Source organism: Momordica charantia (assembly GCF_013281855.1).
Source record: "Momordica charantia cultivar OHB3-1 chromosome 9 unlocalized genomic scaffold, Mcharantia_2.0 BLBB01000009.1, whole genome shotgun sequence".
NCBI lineage: Eukaryota > Viridiplantae > Streptophyta > Magnoliopsida > Cucurbitales > Cucurbitaceae > Momordica > Momordica charantia.
This window is the reverse complement of record NW_028275167.1, coordinates 23,207,555-23,230,681: the sequence shown is the minus strand read 5'-3', so window position 1 is coordinate 23,230,681 and position 23,127 is coordinate 23,207,555. Positions and strand designations below refer to the sequence as shown.

The 23,127-nt window shown below is 32.5% G+C and overlaps 2 protein-coding genes across 2 annotated transcripts; one reads left to right on the top strand and one right to left on the bottom strand.

Moving 5' to 3' along the window:
• Positions 1-462: 462 nt before the first annotated feature.
• On the top strand, positions 463-4,137 carry LOC111022507 (ARM repeat superfamily protein). Its single transcript, XM_022299673.2, has 4 exons — positions 463-1,014; positions 1,923-2,039; positions 2,115-2,525; positions 2,653-4,137. The coding sequence occupies exons 1-4, from the start codon at positions 655-657 to the stop codon at positions 3,721-3,723; spliced, it is 1,959 nt and encodes a 652-aa protein (XP_022155365.1). The 5' UTR covers positions 463-654; the 3' UTR covers positions 3,724-4,137.
• A 1,685-nt stretch (positions 4,138-5,822) lies between these two features.
• Positions 5,823-9,309, bottom strand: AT17.1 (plastid movement impaired protein). Its single transcript, XM_022299664.2, has 3 exons — positions 8,987-9,309; positions 8,395-8,748; positions 5,823-6,066 (listed from the first exon to the last, which is right to left on the bottom strand). Exons 1-3 carry the CDS (start codon positions 9,227-9,229, stop codon positions 6,004-6,006), a joined length of 660 nt encoding a protein of 219 aa, XP_022155356.1. The 5' UTR covers positions 9,230-9,309; the 3' UTR covers positions 5,823-6,003.
• Positions 9,310-23,127: the final 13,818 nt, after the last annotated feature.

Below are 23,127 nucleotides of genomic sequence, written 5' to 3'. Positions count from 1 at the left end.
ATAATTAATTTGATAATAATACATATTTACAAAATATTTAAACAAATGAAAGCTATTGGTTCAAAGATGAATTTTGTATAATTTAGAGGGACAAAGTTGTTTTGATTTTATCTCAACATTTCAAAATTTTCAATTCAGAAAATGCTCACATAAAATTGAAGCTTTCAAAACATTATATAGATTAAAGTATTTAAAATAATTTTTCTTCAAAGTAAATATTTTAAACAATTAAGCCCATACAACATGGATACATGTTACACATTTGTTCTGTTCGAAAAAATCAAACCTTTTTTTTTTTTTTAAAGAGTTGGATAAAGATTGATTTTAATTTCTTGGATTGAACAAACTGATTAGAGAAATATGAAATTATTTTGATATTTTAATATACTAATTTATATTATAGAATTAATTTTTATTCTGTTTTCCAACTGTATCCTCTTTGTTTTCTTCTCCCTCATTTTCTATTGGTTCATACACCCTCAGATTCTCTCTCTCCTCTCTCTCTTTCTCTCTCCTCTCAATTTCTTACAATTTTCCATGTCTGTGTACTCTCTCTCAATCTCAAGCTCTTGTAAAGATAAAACCCATCTGCAGAATCACTGACCCAAACACATTTGTGATTGTGGGTGTAATCGCCGGCAGTTTGGTCGGAAAATGGCCGGTATTGTCGCCGGCGAGAGCGACAGTTCGCCGCCGGCGCTTGCTCTACTGGGGTTTGTTCGCGATGTCGTTCGAATGTCAGCGGGGATGAACAGTGGTGGAGAGGTTTTCAAGAGGGATTGCACCGATCTGGTGCGTCGGATTGTGCTTCTGACACATTTGTTTGAGGAGATCAGAGATTTTAAGGGCCTCGAATTTGATGCTTCCACTTCTTCTTCTTCTTCTTCGTCTTCTGCTGCTGTTACTGCGAGGGATTCGTCTCCGTTTCCATGGCTGTCTGATTTAGTGGCGGCATTGAAGGATGCTAAGCGCCTCATTTTCATCGCTTCGACTTTCCGTTCCTGCAGTTCTTCTGTAAGCCAAACGCTATGCCTTTTTTCTTATGGTTTTTTTTTTGTTCAAATTGGGAGAGGGGAAAGGGAATTTAGAAGCTCGAGAAATTAGAAGAGATGCCTCTACTTGATTTTTGATTTTCCATCGCCTGCATTTGTCTGAAATTCACTTCACTTTCTTCTGATTTGGAAGTTTGATTGAGCGCACGCATTTACTTTTCTGAATCTCTCGATTCTTTTAGTTTTACCTAGTTATTCAGCTCGGGATTTATTCTTTGGATTGAATGAACGGCCTCCTGTTCCTCACGATCTGTGCCTTTACTGATTTTCATTTACTAGTGTTGTATGTTTACCCTGATGATTTTGATGATATTGCTTTTATTGTTCAAGCTACGGAAAGGAGAAAAAGGACCGACGCACATAGTTCATAATTTCATTGATTTTTACGGAGTACTCAGTCATACACAGTATTCCCTCAAGAACTTTATTTGTCAAGATATGCAATTTTCTGCATCTTTGAATACCCAATTGCTCAAATTACGCTCAGGTGGACAATTGTGATGAACTTTGACTCTGAATGTTGGAGTACTAAGCCCTTTGGGGCAGCACAGTTGGCAAAGGCTTGGAGTCTCTAGGTCATACCGATTAAGAGGTCTCAAGTTCGAGCCTTCTGGTGAGCTTAGTACCAAGAACCCTTGATATCTCTTAGATCTGGGTCTTGGGACGGACTCCCATTTATCAAAAACATGGGAGTTTAGTTGCATAACCATTTCGATCTTACTCGCCATTTCAAACTTTGAGACGTTTATGAACGATACTGAAGTGTTTGTTTGGGCAATTTTCTTCTTTTTGACATTTGTACATAATGGGATGGTGTTAATATACCTAAAACTGTACCTCTCTGAAACTCTCTACGTTTTAACTTTAAAGGAAGAAGTTGCCAAGAAGATACTCTTCCAGTTCCAATGTGTGACATGGAAGTTAGAGAAGGCGCTGGGAAATCTTCCATATGATTGCTTTGATATATCAGAGGAAGTTCAAGAGCAGGTAGGATTTAAGGAAAACCGCAGTTTGCCTTTTCTAAATTCTGAGCATACTCTAAATCTTTTATTAATTCTTTAGGTTGAATTAGTGAGAGCTCAGCTGAGAAGGGCAGCAGAAAAATATGGATCTCTGACTGCAATTCCGCTGTCGGTCGTTCAATCTCAGTTGCTGAAGAAAAACATGGATCTGTTGAATCTGAACAACTGGGCTGAAACTTTTGATGTTGAAGAGGGTGGCATTGTAGATCACGAGATTACAGTGAAATTTGATGCTTTTCAAAATTGTAGAGGCTTGATGAATAATGGAGTGGATCAGCTGAGTTTCAAAGGACTTGACAAACTTCCATCCTCTTCTGATGGGCAGGATGACTCTGCCAAAAAGAGTGGAGACCAGGTTAAGAGCCCAGATGGAGTTTCAATACCTGATGATTTTTTATGCCCCATATCCTTGGAAATAATGAGGGATCCTGTTATTGTGTCCACAGGCCAGGTATTCTTAGTTGAAAATTGAAATCCATGAATTACCCAATGTTTCTTTTGATGAGTTTGAGCTTAGAGTTTCAAAAACTTGAATTCTTTTATGCCTTTTCTTAATAGTTCTTTCTCTTACAACACAGACGTATGAGAGATCTTATGTACAGAGGTGGATAGATTGTGGGAATACTACTTGTCCCAAAACTCAGCAGAAACTCCAAAATTTGACTCTCACCCCAAATTATGTGTTGCGGAGTCTTATTAGCCAGTGGTGTGTGAAGCACAATATTGAACAACCAACAGGATTAACAAATGGGAAGATCAAAAAGTGCGATGGATCGTACCGTGATGTTTGTGAGGAGATGGCAGCGATCGAATCTATTGTCCGCAAGCTAACTAGCCATTCGATCGAGGAGCGGAGAGCTTCGGTGACTGAACTTCGATCTCTATCTAAAAGAAGCACAGATAATAGAATACTGATCGCTGAAGCAGGAGCGATTCCTGCATTGGTCAATCTGTTAACTGCTGATGATGTTTTAATACAAGAAAATGCAGTTACTTCGATTCTGAACCTTTCAATATATGAGAATAACAAGGGACTGATTATGCTTGCTGGTGCAGTACCTTCCATTGTTCAAGTTCTGAGAGTTGGAAGCATGGAAGCCAGAGAAAATGCAGCAGCAACACTTTTCAGCTTGTCTCTTGCTGATGAAAACAGGATCATTATTGGTGCTTCCGGGGCGATTACGGCTCTGGTGGACTTACTTGAAAACGGAAGCTCACGAGGGAAGAAGGACGCTGCAACGGCACTATTCAATTTGTGTATTTATCAGGGGAACAAGGGGAGGGCTGTGAGGGCAGGGATCGTTCCAGCCCTGTTAAAGATGCTTACGGACTCGATCAATTCGATGGTCGATGAAGCTCTTACTATAATGTCGGTTCTCGCCAGCCATCAAGAAGCAAAGGTAGCCATGGTGAAGGCCAGTAGCATCCCTGTCTTAATAGACCTGCTGAGGACTGGATTGCCTCGCAACAAAGAAAATGCTGCTGCCATTTTGCTTGCGTTGTGTAAGCGAGATACCGACAATCTTTCTTGCATAAGCAGGCTCGGCGCCGTGATTCCTTTGACAGAGCTTGCAAAGAGCGGCACGGAGAGGGCGAAAAGGAAGGCTACTTCACTGTTGGAGCATCTAAGGAAGCTACAGCAGGTATAAAACAAAGGCATTTTCCATAGTTTTCTTTTCTTACCACTTTGAGTTCCCATTACTTTTGACAGTTAATTTTCAGCTGGGTGATCTCTTTGGTTGTGATAACAAAGAATTAGGGATGCATGGCTAATGAAGGCCACTCTCCTTGAATCTGTGTACTTGATTCCTTCATTATATTGTACAAGTGTGTATAAATTCATTCACTGACTCTCTTAACAAAATTTCTGTTATAACCAAGAAGAAGGTACTGTTTGGGAACAGTGTTGAACTCTCTCTCTCTCTCTCTCTCTTCTGTTCCTTTTTGTAAGACCATCTTCTCAGTTTCTTGGCCCGGTTGGGAAGTTTACTGAAGGAAAGCCTTTGTCTGTAATACGGATGTAGAATAATATCCTTTATTCCCATGGACAACGGTTTTCTTTACCCTCTCAGTTTCTCTTCTATTACAATCAATTGTATTCTTTTTTTTTATAACATGTGGGATGAGGGATCGAACTCACAATCTATTTATTAGATATATATGTCAATTGTCGCTGATCTAAGTTCGTTTTGGCATCAACTGTATTCCTTTGAATGTAATTATTTACGTTATTTTATTAAAATCAACATTAAAACTAGTTAAAACTACATTAAATTTTTACTAATAATATACTCCATTAATTATTATTCTATTTTAATAAATTTAATTTATTAAAGTATATACTTTACTTTTTTTTAATAAAATTTTAATAAATGGACGTATTTAAAGGGATGAAAATGGTTAATTTTTTTAAAAACACATTTATTTTAGGATAATTATTAAGATTGTTGCTAAATAAAATCAACATAAATTTAGATATATTATTTATTTACTAATAAGTGAAACTTAAATTAAAACATAATTGTTTAAAATGATTTTAATATTTTAACTAAATAGAAATAAAACTAGTGTAAATTAATTATTGAATAATATTTTTATTAATTTTAAAACTTTATACATAGTTATTTGCTAAACATATAGCTATTGAATTTTAGTTGAATAATATCTACTATTAATTGTTCAATTGATCCTTGTGTTAAATTGTCAATTTAAAATTTAAAATGCTAATATAAAATAATTAATAACTTAAAATAATTTAATTTATTTTGTTTATTTTTTAATTAAATTTAATCAGTTATTAATCAAAGTTCTAGAGTAATTACAAAATAAATAAATAAATAAATAAATAAATAATATATATATATATATATATATATATATCATTTATTATCAAACATCTTAATCTCAGACATCTTAATCCCAGACATATATACAACCCAATGGTTATATTTAATTCTCAAGTATCTTGATCCCACACTACTTTTTGAAACCTTCAACCAAATGGAAAAAGAAATGAGATATTGATTCTCATTCCTTGATGCTCATTTCTTTGAAGTAAATACGGTGTTAGTCTTACCTCTATCCGCTAACATTAGGGTTATTTTAGTCCTTGCGCTTTTCGATTTTAGGCTATATAAAGCCCAAGTCATTCCATGGTAATCCTCACCTTTTAAGATATTTGAGTATATTTTCTCCCATTGATTCTAAAGTAGATTAGGTGAACTTGTAGTATTCAAACTAGAATTGTAAGTTGAGATGATGCTCAACAAATTAACCTCGCGACATATGTTGACGTAACATTAATTTCGTCGGTAATTTCTATGTCCTATCATCAAAAATAAATTTTCTTACAATGAAGATAAAAGCATCTTATATTATAATTTGATGAAAATAGACATATCCACTCGTGAAATCGAAAATCTATCCAACTCATATGACTTGACGAATAGTAACTCACTAGATCCGAAACGTCTTGTTATAGAATATGAGCCTATTAGTAAAATATGATTATGTTAACAATTGACTTCCTCCATAAAATACAACATTCTTTAATTCACACTTCATTCTTCTTTTAATGGTTAGAGAAAGTAAGAATTTTGTTTGTTATAAAATACATAAAAATGAAATTGAAACTTTTGAAAAATTAGAAATATAATTACAATAAAAAATGTCACAAAATATTAAAGACCAAAATTTATATTCAACTGAAACTTTATTGTCATACTATTAGAGATTACGTATGTGAAGGTGATTATAAGGTTATAGTGGATATATATAAGGAAGTAGAGTAAGTCTGTTTATATATATTCTACAAAAACTTGTTCAAGATTCAAATGTTTCAAGTGAAGTGAAGGACGTAACGTAGTACTCTTCGTAAACCGTCACTATATCACTTCAATTTTATTCACGAATCTTGTTGTTCTCCTAGATTATGATGCCACTGCAATTTGAGTCCCTACTTCCCTTGTCGCCATGAAACTTACGCGCCGTTTCTGCAATTTCAACCCATTTATTTTTAATAATTTTATATAATACATAGATACATACATATAATTCTCTCTTCTTCTTCATTTTTTTTTTCTAAGTTTTTAACCATCTTCTAACTTTTGTATCATTAAAAAGATGACAATAAAAGAACTTAAACGAAAGTGAGAAATTTTTTTTAATCCATATGTTTAGCTAAGTAAAGCCAACTAACTTAAAGAAGTTAATATCCTCCTTATAAAATTATATAAAAAAGGATATTAATTTAGTTGATTGATAGTTTTGATTTTTAAAAAATATCTTAATTATGATATGAAAGAAAAAGGTTGTATCAATTACATGAGGGTAGAAAATTCTATGAAAAAGTTAGATATACAATGATGGCTACACTTAGATAGGATTATAATGGGTTTGGCAGATAATTACTAATCATCAAACAAAAATTGACCCATTATAGGATGAGAGTTAACTTAGTCGATATTAAATTTTCATCGACATGTCCACCTATTCATCTATATTTTGGTGTGTATATATATAAGTTCGAGATTGATATACAAGAAGCGCATCGACATTTCTATAGTATCGCAAAAATTCAACAAAATACTAATAAAATATCACCAATATAGAAATAATATTAATAATTGAAAATTTTAATGCATTTAAAGAAGGTAAAAGGACAGTTTGTTAATTTAAATATTTTGTTTTATACAGATTTGATTTAAGGAAACTATATTATTTAATTTTGAAAAATAATAATTACACGAAAATAACATATGGGTAGAAAATTCTATGAAAGAGATAGAAACTTAATCAAGATGGTTATGGTAAGATAAGATTGTAATTAATGGGTTTGGAAGATAAAGCACTAATCAAACAAAAATGGACTTGATTGGATGGTGAGAGTCAACTAGTAAAAGAAATCATAACTAAAGCTAAGAGTGATAGATTTGAAATCTTCAAATCATGAAAATCAAGAAATGTGTGAGAATGATTCTCAACTATCCTAATCTTTTAATAAAGTAAAAGATATTTAGAAATTAATGGAGAGCTAGTCCGATTTTTTTAATGAAAAATATATGTTTCGATAAGTTAGGTTCAAGTTGACAAAAGATTACTTCTAAACAGTCGTCTGATTCTACAATATTTAGTGTTGGAAAACACGAAGAAATTAATTCATAAGGTAGGTGACCATCATGAAGTTTAAATTTATTCTCTCTCAATTAATTTCAATCTATTTGGACCAATGAACTACCTATAATAGTTTGTATACGTTCGAATTTTGACTCGATATTTGTGTGATAATATTCCAAGAGAAAAAGTGAGAGTATAAAAATCTTGAAGTGGTAGAAAGAAAGATATGGTAAGATGGAGATTGATGTGGGTTTGGAAAAAATCACTAATCAAACAAAAATTGACTCATTGGATAATGAGTGAGTCAATTTGGGTGTCCTCTTTTTTAATTATACCCTTCATTTAATTAATTGATAGTTGCCATCAACTTTCCCTCTTTTTTAGAAGTTCACATCAATAAAGAAAAATCCCAATTAAATATTAATTACACTAATCTATAAATCAATATTATTAGATATTGGACAACGACTGATTAAAGTATAGTCGATCTTTTGGTTCAAATTTGATCCTACATACGGTTAAACTCATTTTTTTGGAAATATAATTGACTCGTTTCACCGTATTTACATGATAAGATTCTTTTTAAGGTTAAAAGTACATTTAAAGTCTTTGTATTTAAACTCTAGCAACATTTTATCCTTAAATATCTTTCTTTTGTTTGGATTTTAATCATTGAATTTTAAAAACAACTTAGAACTAAGAGATTTTTGCTTTTCATTTTGTTTTTTTCTTTTTGTAATTGAGGTGTATGTATAAACAATTGATCAAATTTTAATGAAGATTATTAACTAAAGACTTAATAGTTATATTTTTTAAAGGCATCCTCAACGATAATGAGGAGGACATCGTTAAATGCTTGATAATTCCTTATTATTTAAAAAATTTTATGTTTTTACATTTTTTTTTTCTTAATTATCCTCAAACATTTAACAGTGAGAAGAACAAGATTCATCTTCATAGTTGAGGAGACAAATATTTTCCTTTTTTAAAATACAAAAATTAAATTGTTACCTATTAAAAAATACATCAATAGTGCCTTGCTAATCTATTTTTATAAATTTAGATCTTATTTTAATTTCAAAAACTTATTCTCTAAATTTTCTAATATTTTATTTTAGGGAGGTAAAAAATTAAAATTTTAAATATAAAAGGTGTGATTTAAGAAATTAATATATTAAAGAGGTAAAAATAAAACGCATGCGCACCTCACGTGGCTTGATATCCTCAGGCTTCTCCTTGTAGTTGTGAGAATTTTGAGGAACAGAGGTTTGTTGTCTGTTTTTATCCATGTAGAATCCAACAATCTTCTCCGCTGCCTCTGCCTCATCTCTGCTCTCCTTCAACAGCCTCTCCACCTCCGCCCTCGGCAGCCGAACCTTCACCTGTGTCGACCCCGACCCCGACACCGCTCCCTCTCCCTCCCCGCCACCGCTCTCCTCCAGCAACACGCTCTTCGGTTTCATGATATACAGGTCCGACGCCGACCGCCGCGCTAACATCAAGCTCTCAAGCCTGTCCTTGGCACTCATGTTAATCGCGGACCGAACCCGCCGTGGAACCTATCGATGAAACGTTTTACCGTAACTTGTGAACTTAAGGTTTTTGAGTGAGAAGTAACAATAGCAGTACAAGCTATCCTATTTGAACTCGTGTCATGTCATTTTCTATTCAACGATAAAACAATATTTTTCAAGAAACTAAACAGAAACTAGATTTTGCATGAATATGTTATCAATGTTATCAAACTATCTGTAATAGTTTAAGCTCTTGAGTGAAGTGATATAGTTATTTAACAACCTGTTCTTTTGGAACCTTGGGCAGCTCGACGAGGAAATAGAGCCTCTTCGGACTGAGCTTTTGGTGGTCCTCCAATGGCTTTGCTCGAACACCGTAGTGCTTCACGACCTCGGACTCGAGCAGAACAAAGCCGGGATAGTCTTTGACGACGTCTCCAGCCTGAACCGGGGACTTGAGCTTCATCGTCTCGCCGGTGATCTTCATGACCTTCACCGTCCTCTTGGCTCCAAAGGTGTTTCCCATGGCGGCCAAATGAAGAGAAATGGAGAAGGAGACAGGAAGAAGGAGAAGAATATATTGAGGTGGGTGGGTGTGAGAGGGAATTATTGAAATCTGAGGGTCTTATATGCAAGATTGTATGCTTGGTGGTTAAAAGTTTTTTTTTTGGTCAAACAAAGAAGGCAAAGTGTTGAAAATATTTATTAAAAAAGAAAAAAGAAAACTAAAATATCATGTGTTTTTTTTGACAATGTGGAAAACTACGTAAGCTGTCCTTTTCAACTAGGAATTGGGCTTTAAAAGTTTCCCCCCACATTTTTTTTTCCTAATCTCACTCAATCCATATAATTTGTTTGCCTTTTACTCACTTTTGGGTTTTTGTTTTCAAACTATAAAATTTATGGTTTTTTTTTTCATTTCTCCAAACGTGTAACTTATGTTGTGTGGATCTTTATGTTGTGTGGATCTTTATAATCGAGGCTCATTGTCTGGATTGAGCAACACATAAATTTCACGGTAGGTGTGTGCTAACTAAAGCCATACTTAAACAGACTCATTTTGGGAAATGAGTTTGGATTATTGTTTAAACCTATTAATTTGTCGAATAAATTAAACTCCAAGCTCGACAAACCTGCCCACCAAACATAGATTCAACATTATCTATTTGTCTTCTAAATTGTATCATTTACTCCATCAATCTAACCTTTACACGACACATTTTATCACGCCAATTACGATTGATTATGTCTCACAATGTGACAATTGAAACACTTTTTCATGTTTTAACACCATTCTGAAAACCCATTTCTTGGACATCACAATCAAAATCAAAATCAAAAATAAAAAACAAGATTTAAAATTGATGTTTGGGTCTGAATTTTCCAAGATCTTGAAATTTCAAACCAAACTTCTTTCGTTTTGTCCAGAGGAAGATAGAAGAGAAGCTCCAAGGAAATCCCGTGATGTATGGGCGTAGGAGTTTAATTTCATTTTATTATAATATATATTATAAATTGATTATTTAATTATTTATTTATTATGGAAATGTTTTATTATAAATTTATTTATTTATAGGGACGTTTTTGTTTAATCAAAAAATGGGATTGGTGAAGGCGTTAATTACGGGCATAGATCCAAGCATTGGTTTTTTTTTTTTTGGTTGAAATTCTTCATATCCTAACTTTTGACTTCTTTTCCACATCTCACACCGGTTTGACCTAACACGAGCATAGTTCAGATTTGATAGATATATAGAATTTAGAAAGGTGAAAGTGGGGATAAACTTCTGTTTGTTTTATTCTTAGAAAAAGTTCATATTTTTGTCGGTTTTAGTTGTTCTTCCTCGTTCCTTGCTTAATTGATACGTTAATATGGATGGTAGATTTTAATATTCATCTAAGAAAAACACATATTTGATGTTGTTTATTTATATATTTATTTTTTATTGTGTTATCTACTTTCAAAAGGAAAATAAAAACAGTTTTTAAAATTTTTTTGGATCTGCCATTTTTAATTTTTTAAGAAAAAAAACTATTATTTCTTGTTTTATCACTTTTAAGAAACATTCTTGAAATTATATACAAATTTATGGTAAAAATATATAGTTTTTTATTCGTTGTTTCATAGTTTGAGCTTTTCAAAGACAAATAAAAACCATATTATCATTTTTGACTTATTATAATACATAATAAATATAAGAAAATTGAAAATAAGTTTTATGATTTTAAATATTTTTTGAGTAAAACATTTATTCTTTAATTTAATATTTTCATAGAAAATAAAACTAATGTTCGTTCCAAAATATATTTGTATTAAGAAACAACAAATTAGTACAAAAAATTGTCCATTAAAGTATAATTTCAACTGGTCTAGATAACTATTTCTAAGTTTGAATTTCAATCTACATCCTCATTTCTTGTATTAAAAAATAATTATTATTTAAATTTTAACAAAAACATTATAAAATATTATTCATGCTTATGGTGGTTTAAGACATTATTGGAACAAACAAAACACGAGAAACTGAAAAAATGGCATTTGGTTCAAACAAAAAGGAACCATTTCCCAAGATTTTTGGTCGAATTTATGGAGTCACATTGTCAAACATTTGACCTTAAACTTCCAATTATATCCCACAATGTGTAATTCCCAAAACAATCAATTATCTATTTAGCTTGAATTTGATCCAAATATTAAACTTGCATCTGTCAATAGGTTCGATGTTGGTATAAGAGCTCCAACATATATTGATACTTAAAACTTTGTATTCAATAACTATTAAAAATAATTAACACTATAGGCATGAATCCTCGCGACTTTGCTTTTGGTTTCACCCGAAAAATTTCGTACTAATGGATATATTATTCCTTATTTATATTCTCATGATTTCCTTCTTATCTAACAAGATAGGATTTAGTCTACATTCGCAACAAATAGTATTGTAAATAAATAATATAGACCATGTATATGTTAAAAACATAGAAATTAGTTTAAAGTTTGTAACGATTTAGCTCCTATGGTGAATTTTTTTATTAAGTTTCTTATATATGTAAATCGATAATTGATGAGGAACCAAATGTGTTTATAAATTACAAACACTAATTGTTATATGATAAAAATCGACACTTAATTTTAATGAGATTTTTTAAAGTGTGAACTAAATTGTTACAATTTTTAAATCATAGGGACTAAATTGTTATATGTTAAACTTTATGGATTAAATTATTACGAATTTGAAAGGATATGGACCAAATGTGTTTTTTAACCTAAATATTGCAAATAAAGATAGGAAAATCTTCTCCTACCAAGCCTTACCGAGGCTCTTAGAATACTTTTTTAATACAACAAATATGAGGGGAAGGATTGAACATTAATAAAAATAATTTGTGTTTTATCCCGATTCCTCATTTGCAATGTAAATTAAATTAAAAAAAAATCATAAAAGGTGTTGTGTATTTATTATTTAAGATGTTTCCCACTTTCCAATTCAAAAGTTTTCTAATGGGTGCCACTTTTTAATATCATAATACAATTTTTTTTTTTTAGTTTAGAAAATTAAAAATAGGCAAAGTCCAAAACGGGTATCCGCTGATCAATTTGGAAGGTTGAGTTCTTATTTTCAGACGTTTGTTGGTGACCTTCTTCCTCTTTTCTTCATTAGGAGAATTTATTCACAGATTTAATCTTAATTTATTACCCATTTCAATTATATTTCTAGACAAGGCAATTTTGAGTTATATTTTCATATAAAACTCATTACAAATATGTTTAAATATAGCTGTTGCTTCTCCTTCTTCTTCTTCTTCTTCTTCTTTTAATGAAAATAGTATCTAATATATATAACATTGTTAAAACACATTTTAAAATCGTCTTTGCAATATCAACAGTATAAGAATATTGTCAAAACGAGTTATCTCCAACCAAGAGATTGTAAGTTCGATACCCTACCCCACCTTGTTGGGAAATTTACTGACCTAAATAATTTCTTCTTCCACAGAAAATATCCAACACAACCAAGAATATGCAAAAATGAAGAAAACAGTAAACACAAGTAAACGACACAGCAAATTATACTGGTTCACCACTAACGGCTACGTCCAGTCTTCCATTCAGATGTGGGTAATTCACTAATATTGTTTAGGATTAGATAACACTCCCCAAAATATCCCTAGATGTCTCAACAAAAGCCCCTAGCTTCTAAGTATTTTACACAATTAATACTTAGGAACAGGAATGAAAACTCACAATAACCAAGATCTAATTACCTCGAATGTGTTGATCTTGATGAGCCTCAATGCCTCTGCCAATGCCCGAGCCTCTCCCTTGAAACTGCTACTAAACCCTCTGAAAAACGGCTCAAAATCGGCTCGACAATAACCTTTTTTCTACTGGAAAACGCTAAACCCAAAACTGCATTTATATAGACATCGAAACAGCATCATAGCGCTACGGACGGAAAGTCTGTGCTGCCCCCTGATCTGGACAGCGTCGCGACGCTGCGACGCCGCGATGCTGCCTCCTCAGCCCGAGTGGCCCGCAGCATCTGCTTCTCCCCTGTTTTCATCTTACTTCGATCTCGACGCGTCTTGGCTTGATCCCGACTCTTCCCTAGCTCGTTTCAGCATTGTTTTGACTCCACCAATCCCAACAATCTCCCACTTGGAGACAAAACGACAATTCTCTGCCTCCCACTGCATCAATAGTGACCCATCAACTTCTTGACACCCTCTGTCAAGGCACAGTTCTGACTCCTCTATCAACGAACTGATCAACATTGCTCGGCCCTACCCAAGCATCGTCTGAATCTACCCCAAGACTGGGCAGCTCTACGTGGTCTTGTCCCCCAGACTTAGAGACATAGTCACGTACTCCCACTTGATCTAAGTGGTCCCCGTCGCTTCCTTTCTCAATCGAATCCAATGACTTATAAAGGAAGGTTCTCCTGATGACTTGGCGCTCCCACCCAAGTCTGTCGCCACACTAGAAACAGAACCCATACCCTTTAATGCACTAATTCGCCTATGCGACTTCACCAGCTCGCCTGAACGTCTAACAACTGAGGTATGAACTCGATGGCCTATCAAATTCCCATTTCCCTTTTCTATACTTCTCAACTGTTTTACTTGAGCTGATGACAGATTCTTCTGATCTATTCTGGGCATCAATGCTGCTGATCCTCTAAGGTCTCGTCCTCAACCATCTGCAGCTACTCTATGCATAGTCTGCTCAGTGAACCCTTAGCAACCCCAAACTCTGATACATAAACAGAAGATCTCTTGTGGCCTGTTGCCACCACCTTGGATTCCCTCCTGAGCTTCCAACAACCCCCCACTAAACTCACTGCTGTAGCCATCGTCATCTAGCTTCCCTGCGGATAACGAATTAATCTGAAGCTAAGAATATACCTGACACCTCGTAGCACCAACTCGGCCCCTTCGCCTGTCTTCAAACAAACATCTCCAATTCCTCTCACCTTGGAGATACTCACATTCCCCATCTTCACTGAACTATATTCACCTACAGTAAGAGATGAGAACCAACATTTGTCTGAAGCAACGTGCGCTGATGCTACAGTGTCTACCACCCACTGGTTTACAAATATGTTCCTCTGAACACAAGCCAGAAACTCTTCAATCTGTTCTCCTACTGTTACAACATTTGCAGTAGTGTTCTCCTTCTCAAGATCATCTTTAAACTTCCTGCAAAAACATTTTACGTGTCCCTTCTTGTGGCAGTAAAAACACTTCACTTCTCCACTGGAACTCCCACTACCCCTACTATATCTCCACTGCTGCTTCCCACTGTAACTCATCTTTGCCTTCCCTTTGTTCTGAGCTACCAAAGCTGAATCAACCTCGTTTTCTACCCCTGAAGTAGATGCAGACATTTTCCTTAATTTTCTTGGGACTTCTTCAGATAAGACGGCATCACAAATAGCTGTAAATTTCAAGCTATTTTCCCCTAACGAATTCGACATCGCGGTCTTCATCGTCTCCCAACTGTCAGGCAAAGACGTCAACAACCTCATAGCTTTCACCTCTCGTCAATCTTGACACCCATCCCTTCTAACTTATTTAAGATATCGGTGAGTTCATTAATGTGGGAATTCACCGAGGTTTCCTCCTCCATGTGGATATTAAAATACCTCGTCCATAGAAGTATCTTTCTATTGGCAGAAGGTTTTTCATACCTGTTTTGCAAGGCCTTCAACAAATCTTTCGCTGTAGTCTGTTTCGCCACCAGACTACAAACATTCATCGACAACAACATTCTGATGTTCGCAACGACCTGCTCATCCATCTCATTTCAATCCTTATCTACCATCCCTACTGGTCTCCCCCCTAAAGTCTTGTGTATCTTCTTGCATGTAAGAAGATCTTCAAAAAACTGAAATTCTCCCCGATGAACTGCAGAATCCCTTCATATAATGGTGTGCGTGATATTTGTCTCCCATGATACTGCAACCCTACGGCTCTTATACCACTTGTTGGGAAATTGATGACCTAAATAATTTCCCCTTCCACAAAAAATATCCAACACAACGAAGAATATGCAAATATGAAGAAAACAGTAAACACAAGTAAACGACACAGCAAATTATACTGGTTCACCACTAAGAGCTACGTCCAGTCTTCCACTCAGATGTGGGTAATTCACTAATATTGTTTATGATCGGATACAATAACACTCCCTAAAATATCCCTAGATGTCTCATCAAAAGCCCTCTAGCTTCTAAATATTTTACACAATTAATACTTAGGAACATGAATGAAAAACTCACAATAACCAAAATCTAATTACTCCGAATGTGTTGATCTTGATGAGCCTCAATGCCTCTGCCAATGCTCGAGCCTCTCCCTTGAAACTGCCACGAAACCCTCTGAAAAAGGGCTCAAAATCGGCTGGACAATAACCCCTTTTTCGGCTGGAAAACCCTAAACCCGAAACTGCATTTATATAGACATCGAAACAGCGCCATGGCACTACAGACAGAAAGTCTGTGCTACGCCCCGATCTGGACAGCACCGCGGCACTGCCTCCTCGGCTCGAGTGGCCTGCAACGTTCGCTTCTCCCCTGTTTTCATCCTGCTTCGATCCCGACGCGTCCCGGCTTGATCCCGACTCTTCCCTAACTCGTTCCAACGTCGTTTTAACTCCACCAATCTCAACAATATTGTACTAAAAAATAGTATAAAAATATTTTATTAAAAAATAATAAAACAACGTTAAATTAAATTAACTTCTTGTAATGTAATGTCATAAAAAAGTTCAATTCCCTTAGTGGTAGCCATTGGAAACCAATCCAATCCATTACTTTTTTTTAAAGTCCAAGGTTGGATTCTCCTAGAAAACTCTACCTCTCCATTTTTAGTACTTAAAAAAGTAGATAAAAAATAATGTTAAAGGACTATAAAATAAACTATTTTAGTAAAATTTTATGAGTTACAAATCAAATTGATACTGATGCGAAAACTAAAGATTAAACTTCAAATTTTATTTTTTCGTCCACAACCTAAATTCTAATTTAAAATAGAGAACGTTCATTTTGTGAGAAATTTGACACTACTACACAATAGAAAAATTATTCAATATAGCAGTCACAATATAGGGCGGACGTACTCAAGATTTATCTACTTTCAAATACAATTTTTAAATTCTCTCTTGTCCATATATACCTATTAAAACGTCAGCTACATTATTCTAGTTCTCTCCAATAATTTCTTCCCAACTATTTGGGGCAATGAGATTATACTTTCTTGACCTTGACATTCTCCTTTTCTCTCTCAAGGAGTGGAGGGTAGTTTGGTCATTATCTCCAAGATATTCCACTATTCCATGATTTTTAACAATAATTCACCAGGGAAAAAAAAAGTAGTTTTTTTTATATTTTATGATGTTGTTTGCTAACCGTTTGACAAACCATTTGACAAACCATTTGAATTATTTTCTCTATTCAAAACCTTGAAAAATAATTTTCAAACCTGTTATTAGTTTTTGTTGTTTCTATTTATTAGGAGTCCTAAATTGTGTCACGAAAAAAATGAATCGGTCTGTGGTCAAGTCATAATTCTTCATTTTTATTTTCTTAAGAAAGCTTTTTTTTTTCTTTTGGTATTTATGATCTTAAGGTCAAATTTATAATATTAGATTATATTAGGTTTTCTTTTCTTTAGTTTTGAACAAATAAGAGATAAGTAATATCTTGAATAGTTGAGTTATGCTCCTATCGACATATAATATTAGAATGTTGATCATAATATATGCACACATAATATAATTATTATTAATTAAGTAAATTAATTTTCTGGAGATATATTTCAATTATCGTTAAGCTATGCTCGCTTTGACATTTGAGAATTCCTTTACCTAGGATAAAAGTGTTTTTAAATAGTTAAAAGTATTTTCCCACTTCAAATTTTTTTTTATTTGATTACAATTTAAAAAGCACTCTCAGGAAAAACTTTATCTTCAAGTTCAATAGTTGCAAGGATGAAAATCAAACCTTTCAACTTTAAAAAAGGCAATTACTATCTTATCCATTCCGTTGACACTTTTCATGAAAGCTAAAAACACTTATGAAAGGATTTTTTCATAAACAAAGAGAGTAATTTATGTTGGGAATGACAAAGTGTATTGAATCACTTTTATAGTTTTGAAAAAACGTTATATTTATTTTTAATTATTTGAACGGTACTGAGTTAGCACCGCGGTCGTGCCAACAATCCTTTTTATCTTATTCTTACTTCAATTCCAACAATTTATACATGTTTTTATTTATTATTAATATATTTTTTTAGTGCAACATGTGCGGGTGAGAGATTGAACTCACAACATCTTGGTTGGTTGGAGATATATATCAATTACCGTCGAGCTATGTTCGCTTTAGTCATTTATAAATATTTTAACACGTATTTTATATTAAATATTTCATTTCTAATTTCTCATAAGTCATAACATACACTTTTTTTTAAAAAAAATCTATCTATACATACTCTCTCTCACTAATTTCTTTCTACATACATTTTTTCTCACTAATCGAGCTCCCTTCACACACACACACACACACACACACTTACTCTCACTGACTTCTTACACCTACAAACTTTCTCTCTCCAATTTCCCTCCACACATTTAATTTCTTAAACTAACATTTTTCTTTCCTAAACACACTTTTTTTTCTTACTAATCTCTATGCATCTACCACACTTATCTCACTTACAACATAAAAGATAGTGAAACCAAATGTTTCTTTTTATTAGCCACGTATGTTTTATCCCATAATATTTTAATTTAGTCTTTAATGTTTAAAAATTTTCAATTTGGTCCCCTCTTAATTATGTTTTAACATTTTTCAAGTTATTTACACATTTTTCAAGTTATTCTCTTACTGTTGGTAAATGTTCAAATTGACTAGTGATAAACTTATATGACATAATAGGCGAAAATCCACCGGAAGAAAAATGTATCACTATATGACATAATAGGCGAAAATCCACCGGAAGAAAAATGTCATCTAAGAGATGATAGTTTCTAATTCCCCCTCCAAATTTCTAATAAACTAGTAGAAACTCCAAGTTTTCTTCTCCTAATTTCCACCAGCTCACTAAGTATTATGTGATATAATTTTGTCGGCAATTCATTTAACATTCACCCAAATGATGAAGGACTAAATTGAAAAATGTTAACGCATAACAGACGTATTGAATCAAAACTTCTTAAACAATAGAGACTAAATTGAAAAAAACATACTAAAATATTAGAGACAAAAACATATATTTAGCGTTTTGTATTTTAAGAATAATATGGCTTAATAATTAATGAAGATGAAGACCAATGATGTAAAAGGAAAATAATTGGCTCCTTAATGGTGAGGAGCAATCATGTCCTTACCACCATTAAATATTTGACAACTAAGATAGAGAAATACAAAAACAGAGACTTTTTTATAAAAATTAATGAGTTGTCAAATTTTCAATGACGACGAGGACAAAATTTAGTCAACACTGTTAAAGAACCGAATATTTTTCGATGTCAAAATAAATGACCTGAAAAGTAACAAAAGACAAAATTAACTACTTTGGAATACTAGTAAGAAAAAGGGGCCTAACTTTTAACCTAAACATATTACATTGTAGATTGTGATAACTACTAGGAGGAAAATTTGGTACATTCATTCACACGGGAGCAAAGACAAATTATATAGTCATCTCTCTAACGATAAAGTAGAAAAGATAGTCACTAAAACTAATATGCCCACCTCTCCATAACTGATATTGATTTAGTAATATTTATGCTTCTTATTTGTATGTCTTTGTTTTTAATTCATGAGAGAGAAATATAAGTATTTAGTTCTATCTTTCGTTTTTCGTTTTTCGTTTTTCATTTTTAAAGAAACGTTTTCAAAATTGTGTAGAAATTTTATGTTTCTTTTTTCAATAAAAGGAACAATAAATATAAAACAATTACCAAATGTAATAATATTTTTTTTATTGAAGAAGAAAAAAACAAGAAACAAAAATGTTTATCAATTAGGTTGTTTAACCCAATTTTGAAGATACGTCATTCCATTTTAATTAAAGGGGGAGTCAACTGAGCGCAAGGTCGGGGGACCGAACTCTGGACACATGACCGGTTTGGACAACAAGATTAACGGGTTACTCCACTATTTATGTCGTAACCATCAAACCGCTCCCCCACTAAAAACATGCAAATTCCCTATTTTCATGCAGAGGGAACCGTTTTAATTCAAAATGAGGAGCCAAACTACTCAACCGTCCCGTCATCTTTTTGCCTTCTTCATCTATAAATACCATATGGGCAAATGAAGAAGGTATGTGAAGGAAAGATTTATAAATATACACTTATATTACTTACTTGACACAGACATGACTTGATGGTCAGAGTGCTAAATTGCCTTTTTCAGGTTTAAAATCCAAGAGTGTTCTCGAGGAATTATTGTGATTATCGATTTTTCAGTAATAACATAGGTCATAAATTACCTAATTTTGATGACAAGAATGAGTAAATGTATGTAAATTATTCTGAGCTCAATTAATTAATTAGAATAGTATTATCATCTTCCTCCTTTATATATATAGACACACTCAAGATACTAGTAAAACTTTTAAATATTATTGTTGATTTAATTCTCTAATTGTCTTTAATGTAAAAGCTAACGGCTTGTTATAAAATAATTTTCTTTTTCGAATAAATCATGTGGAGGGTGAAGATTCATATTCACAATTTTTTGATTGGAAATAAATATCATAAGATAATAAATTTTATCTATTTGAACAATTTAAATAGGAAAGTTAAATAATCATCCACAATGCTACATTATAAGCTCATCATCGCCTCTGCCACCACTAGATCCTCTAATTTGTCAAGAACATTAATGATCTATCCTCTAAATGTGTGCCATTCATTTATTGGCTAGTTGGAAATTTGGAATTGAGCAAATTAATAACTCTCGGAGGTCTTCTAGATTCCGTCACACCAACTTCTCATCTCTCTCACTTATCGAGATCAAGCCTTGCACTTGCTCGAATTGGAATCCTACCAATTCAAAGTTCTCCATCATACCGATGACCACCAATTTAAAAATTAATTTCATGTATTTTCATAGTAATCAAATGTAGTAGAGTCAAACAGTTATCTTATGTGATTAGTGGTCCGAATACCCACATACACATGTTTACCTTATTTTATTAAGATTTATTAAAGTGTAAGCTTAGCATGGCCTATAGATGTCACATAGACGTATGATCATTCAAAGAATTCCACCCACAACAGCTGCTCGAAACAAATTAAAATCAATTAAATTAGGAGGAAAGTGTAGTGCAATATATAATATGGAGCACCTTTCATTATTAATATTATTATTATATATTTATAAAGTAATATAGTAGTTAGGTATGAATTTTCAAATAAACGTGCCTCTATGGGCCGCACTTCTTCCCCACATTTTCCTCAACTTTTCCAACTTCCACCTTGGCTGCACACTAAAATGGCTGAAAAAGTCAATCTCCACTTTTTCAAGATGTCACTGTCAATCGTTCTACTTTTAAAAATTGTGACTATTTTTATCTTTTTTTTATGGTTTACGTCACAATTTCAACACGACAATATACTAAATAAATTTCTAGAAATACAATCATAGTTTTTTCTATTATAATAGAGGGTTTCATAGTTTATAGAGTTTGTGTTAAAAAAAATTTAAATAGAGACTAAAATTGTCGCTTTTCAAAAACACAGAAACTAAAACTGATGTTTTGAAATTACATCGACTAGAATAAACACATTAAAGTTGAAAATGAATAATTTAAAAATACATATCGACCAAAATGAAGAAAGCTGAAAGTATATAGAGAACAAAATAATATTTAAACCGAATAATAATAATATTTAGATGTTGAAAAACGTTAAAAAAATTTAACCACTATTTAGTTTTTTAAAAAAATCAAAATATTTCTTCTCTTTTAAGTGTAGTATCCAGTTTTAAGTATTATTTTAAAAAATTGATTCTCTCTTTACATCTGAACAAAAAGAAAACTTTTTTACAATTCTTACCTACTAGTTCTTATTCAAAGGGTTGATTTAAATTGTCAAAATAGTGGAAAAATTTTGATTTTCAAGCACTTTACCAGTTACTCTAAATTACAATATAATCTCTACTTGAGAAAGGGACATAAATTATTTTGTATTTTAAATGACTTTATTGACTCTTGGTTGTTGTTTAAAAAAAACTTCCCATTAAAATATTTTAGATGCTTTTTTTTTTTTTTTTTTTTTTTATAATCCAACATCATGGGGTTAGTTGTTTGTAATAAATGTAAAGGTTTGAAGATGTGGCCTTTTGACAGATAAAATAAAATAAACTAGAAATTAAAAAAATAATGGAAAAAAAATTAGAATACACGTTTTCAAGTCACATTCAGTTGGGTTTTCAAAATTTAAACTTGAAAGTAATGAAACTAAAATAAAATTTAAATAACAATTTATAAAAATTTTGAATTTTTGAAAGTTTCATTTTGTTTTCGAACTTTTATACGTTTTCTATTTTGTTCCGTTTACGTTGAAAACTCAATTTAAATTTTAAAAATTTCACTAAATTTCATATTTACTTACATCTTAAAAGATAATGACATGAATATGGCATATAGAAAATGGGTCAAAAGTCATATCATATTTTCAATAAATTAAACCTAACTATTCTTAAAATCTCACTCAATTAACATTTCACGAATCTCAATTAGAATTGACCTGCAAAAAGATGAGCATTCGGACGTTCAAATTAGTTAAGGTCTGAACTGGTTTTATTCTCAAATTCAAATCAAGATTCGCGTGTACATGTGAACCAATTATCATGAGTCTACTAAACGGTAACTGTCTACGGTATCCTCTCTAGAAATCACGAAACATAAAACATGTTCTAATCTTGTGTATTCAGACTTATTTAGTGGTCGGGTTTGAAACTGTGACACGTAGTAGAGAATTTCCAACCCCCAACCAATAATTGCTTATGAGAAACCTTCTAAAAAAATTGCTTATGAAAAACGTTATAAGCTATTTATAGCATTTAGCCCAACTCCTACCAACAAAATCTCATTAATAGTTCAAACTTTTTAATTTTCTTTTAACAATTAATAGCGTTTAGGAGAACTTTTTAGATGCTAAAGAAACACTATCATAAGGAGAATCCTTACCGTTCAGAAACATTGTGCTTCTTACCCTCACGTGTTCCTATCGTAAAATGATAAGTGTTAGCTATTCTTTTATTTTAATTATTCTATCAAAATCCATAATCTCATCAAAATATCTTCAAAATATCTTTTAGTCTTTTTAAAGAAGTGTTTGACGAGTCATTCTCCCATTTTTCTCTCTCCCTACGCCATCTCACTTCCTTCTTTTTCTAACTTATTTGTATCTTTTTTTTTCAGTACGTATTTCATTTACATCCTTTGTAAAAATGGTTATGAATAAAAAACTGCAGAAGCGTTATTTAACTTAGAAGACCATGAGATGCCAAGCAAAATAATAGAATAGAGCAAAAAAATGATATTTGTTAAGTGATTTTTCAACAATCATTTAAAACTATGAAAATTAAAAATAAATATATACATATATGTGTGTTTGTAACTTTAAATTGTGGATATGTATTTTTTATACTACATTAATTTAGAAGAAAAAAAAACGAAGGGAGAAAAGAAAGACGTTAGGGCGATGCATAAGTTGAGAGTGAGAAAAAGAATGAGGTGAGATGGTGTAGGGGGGGGAGAAAAATTGGAGAATTAATAGTCAGACATTTTTTCTAAAAGACTAAAAGAGATTTTTGATGAGATTATGAATTTTGATAAAATAATTAAGATAAAAGAATAGCTAAGACTTGTCATTTTACTATAAGATCATGTGAGGGTAAGGAG

Bases quoted from the DNA above. Each gene is read 5' to 3' on its own strand.
- AT17.1 (XM_022299664.2), bottom strand. From the start codon at position 9,229: ATGGGAAACACCTTTGGAGCCAAGAGGACGGTGAAGGTCATGAAGATC. The intron at 8,749-8,986 runs GTTGTTAAATAA...TTTCATCGATAG, and splicing joins CCAAGGTTCCAAAAGAACAG to GTTCCACGGCGGGTTCGGTC. The intron at 6,067-8,394 runs GTGCGCATGCGT...TTGAAATTGCAG, and splicing joins AGGATATCAAGCCACGTGAG to AAACGGCGCGTAAGTTTCAT.
- LOC111022507 (XM_022299673.2), top strand. From the start codon at position 655: ATGGCCGGTATTGTCGCCGGCGAGAGCGACAGTTCGCCGCCGGCGCTT. The intron at 1,015-1,922 runs GTAAGCCAAACG...TTAACTTTAAAG, and splicing joins TCCGTTCCTGCAGTTCTTCT to GAAGAAGTTGCCAAGAAGAT. The intron at 2,040-2,114 runs GTAGGATTTAAG...TTAATTCTTTAG, and splicing joins CAGAGGAAGTTCAAGAGCAG to GTTGAATTAGTGAGAGCTCA.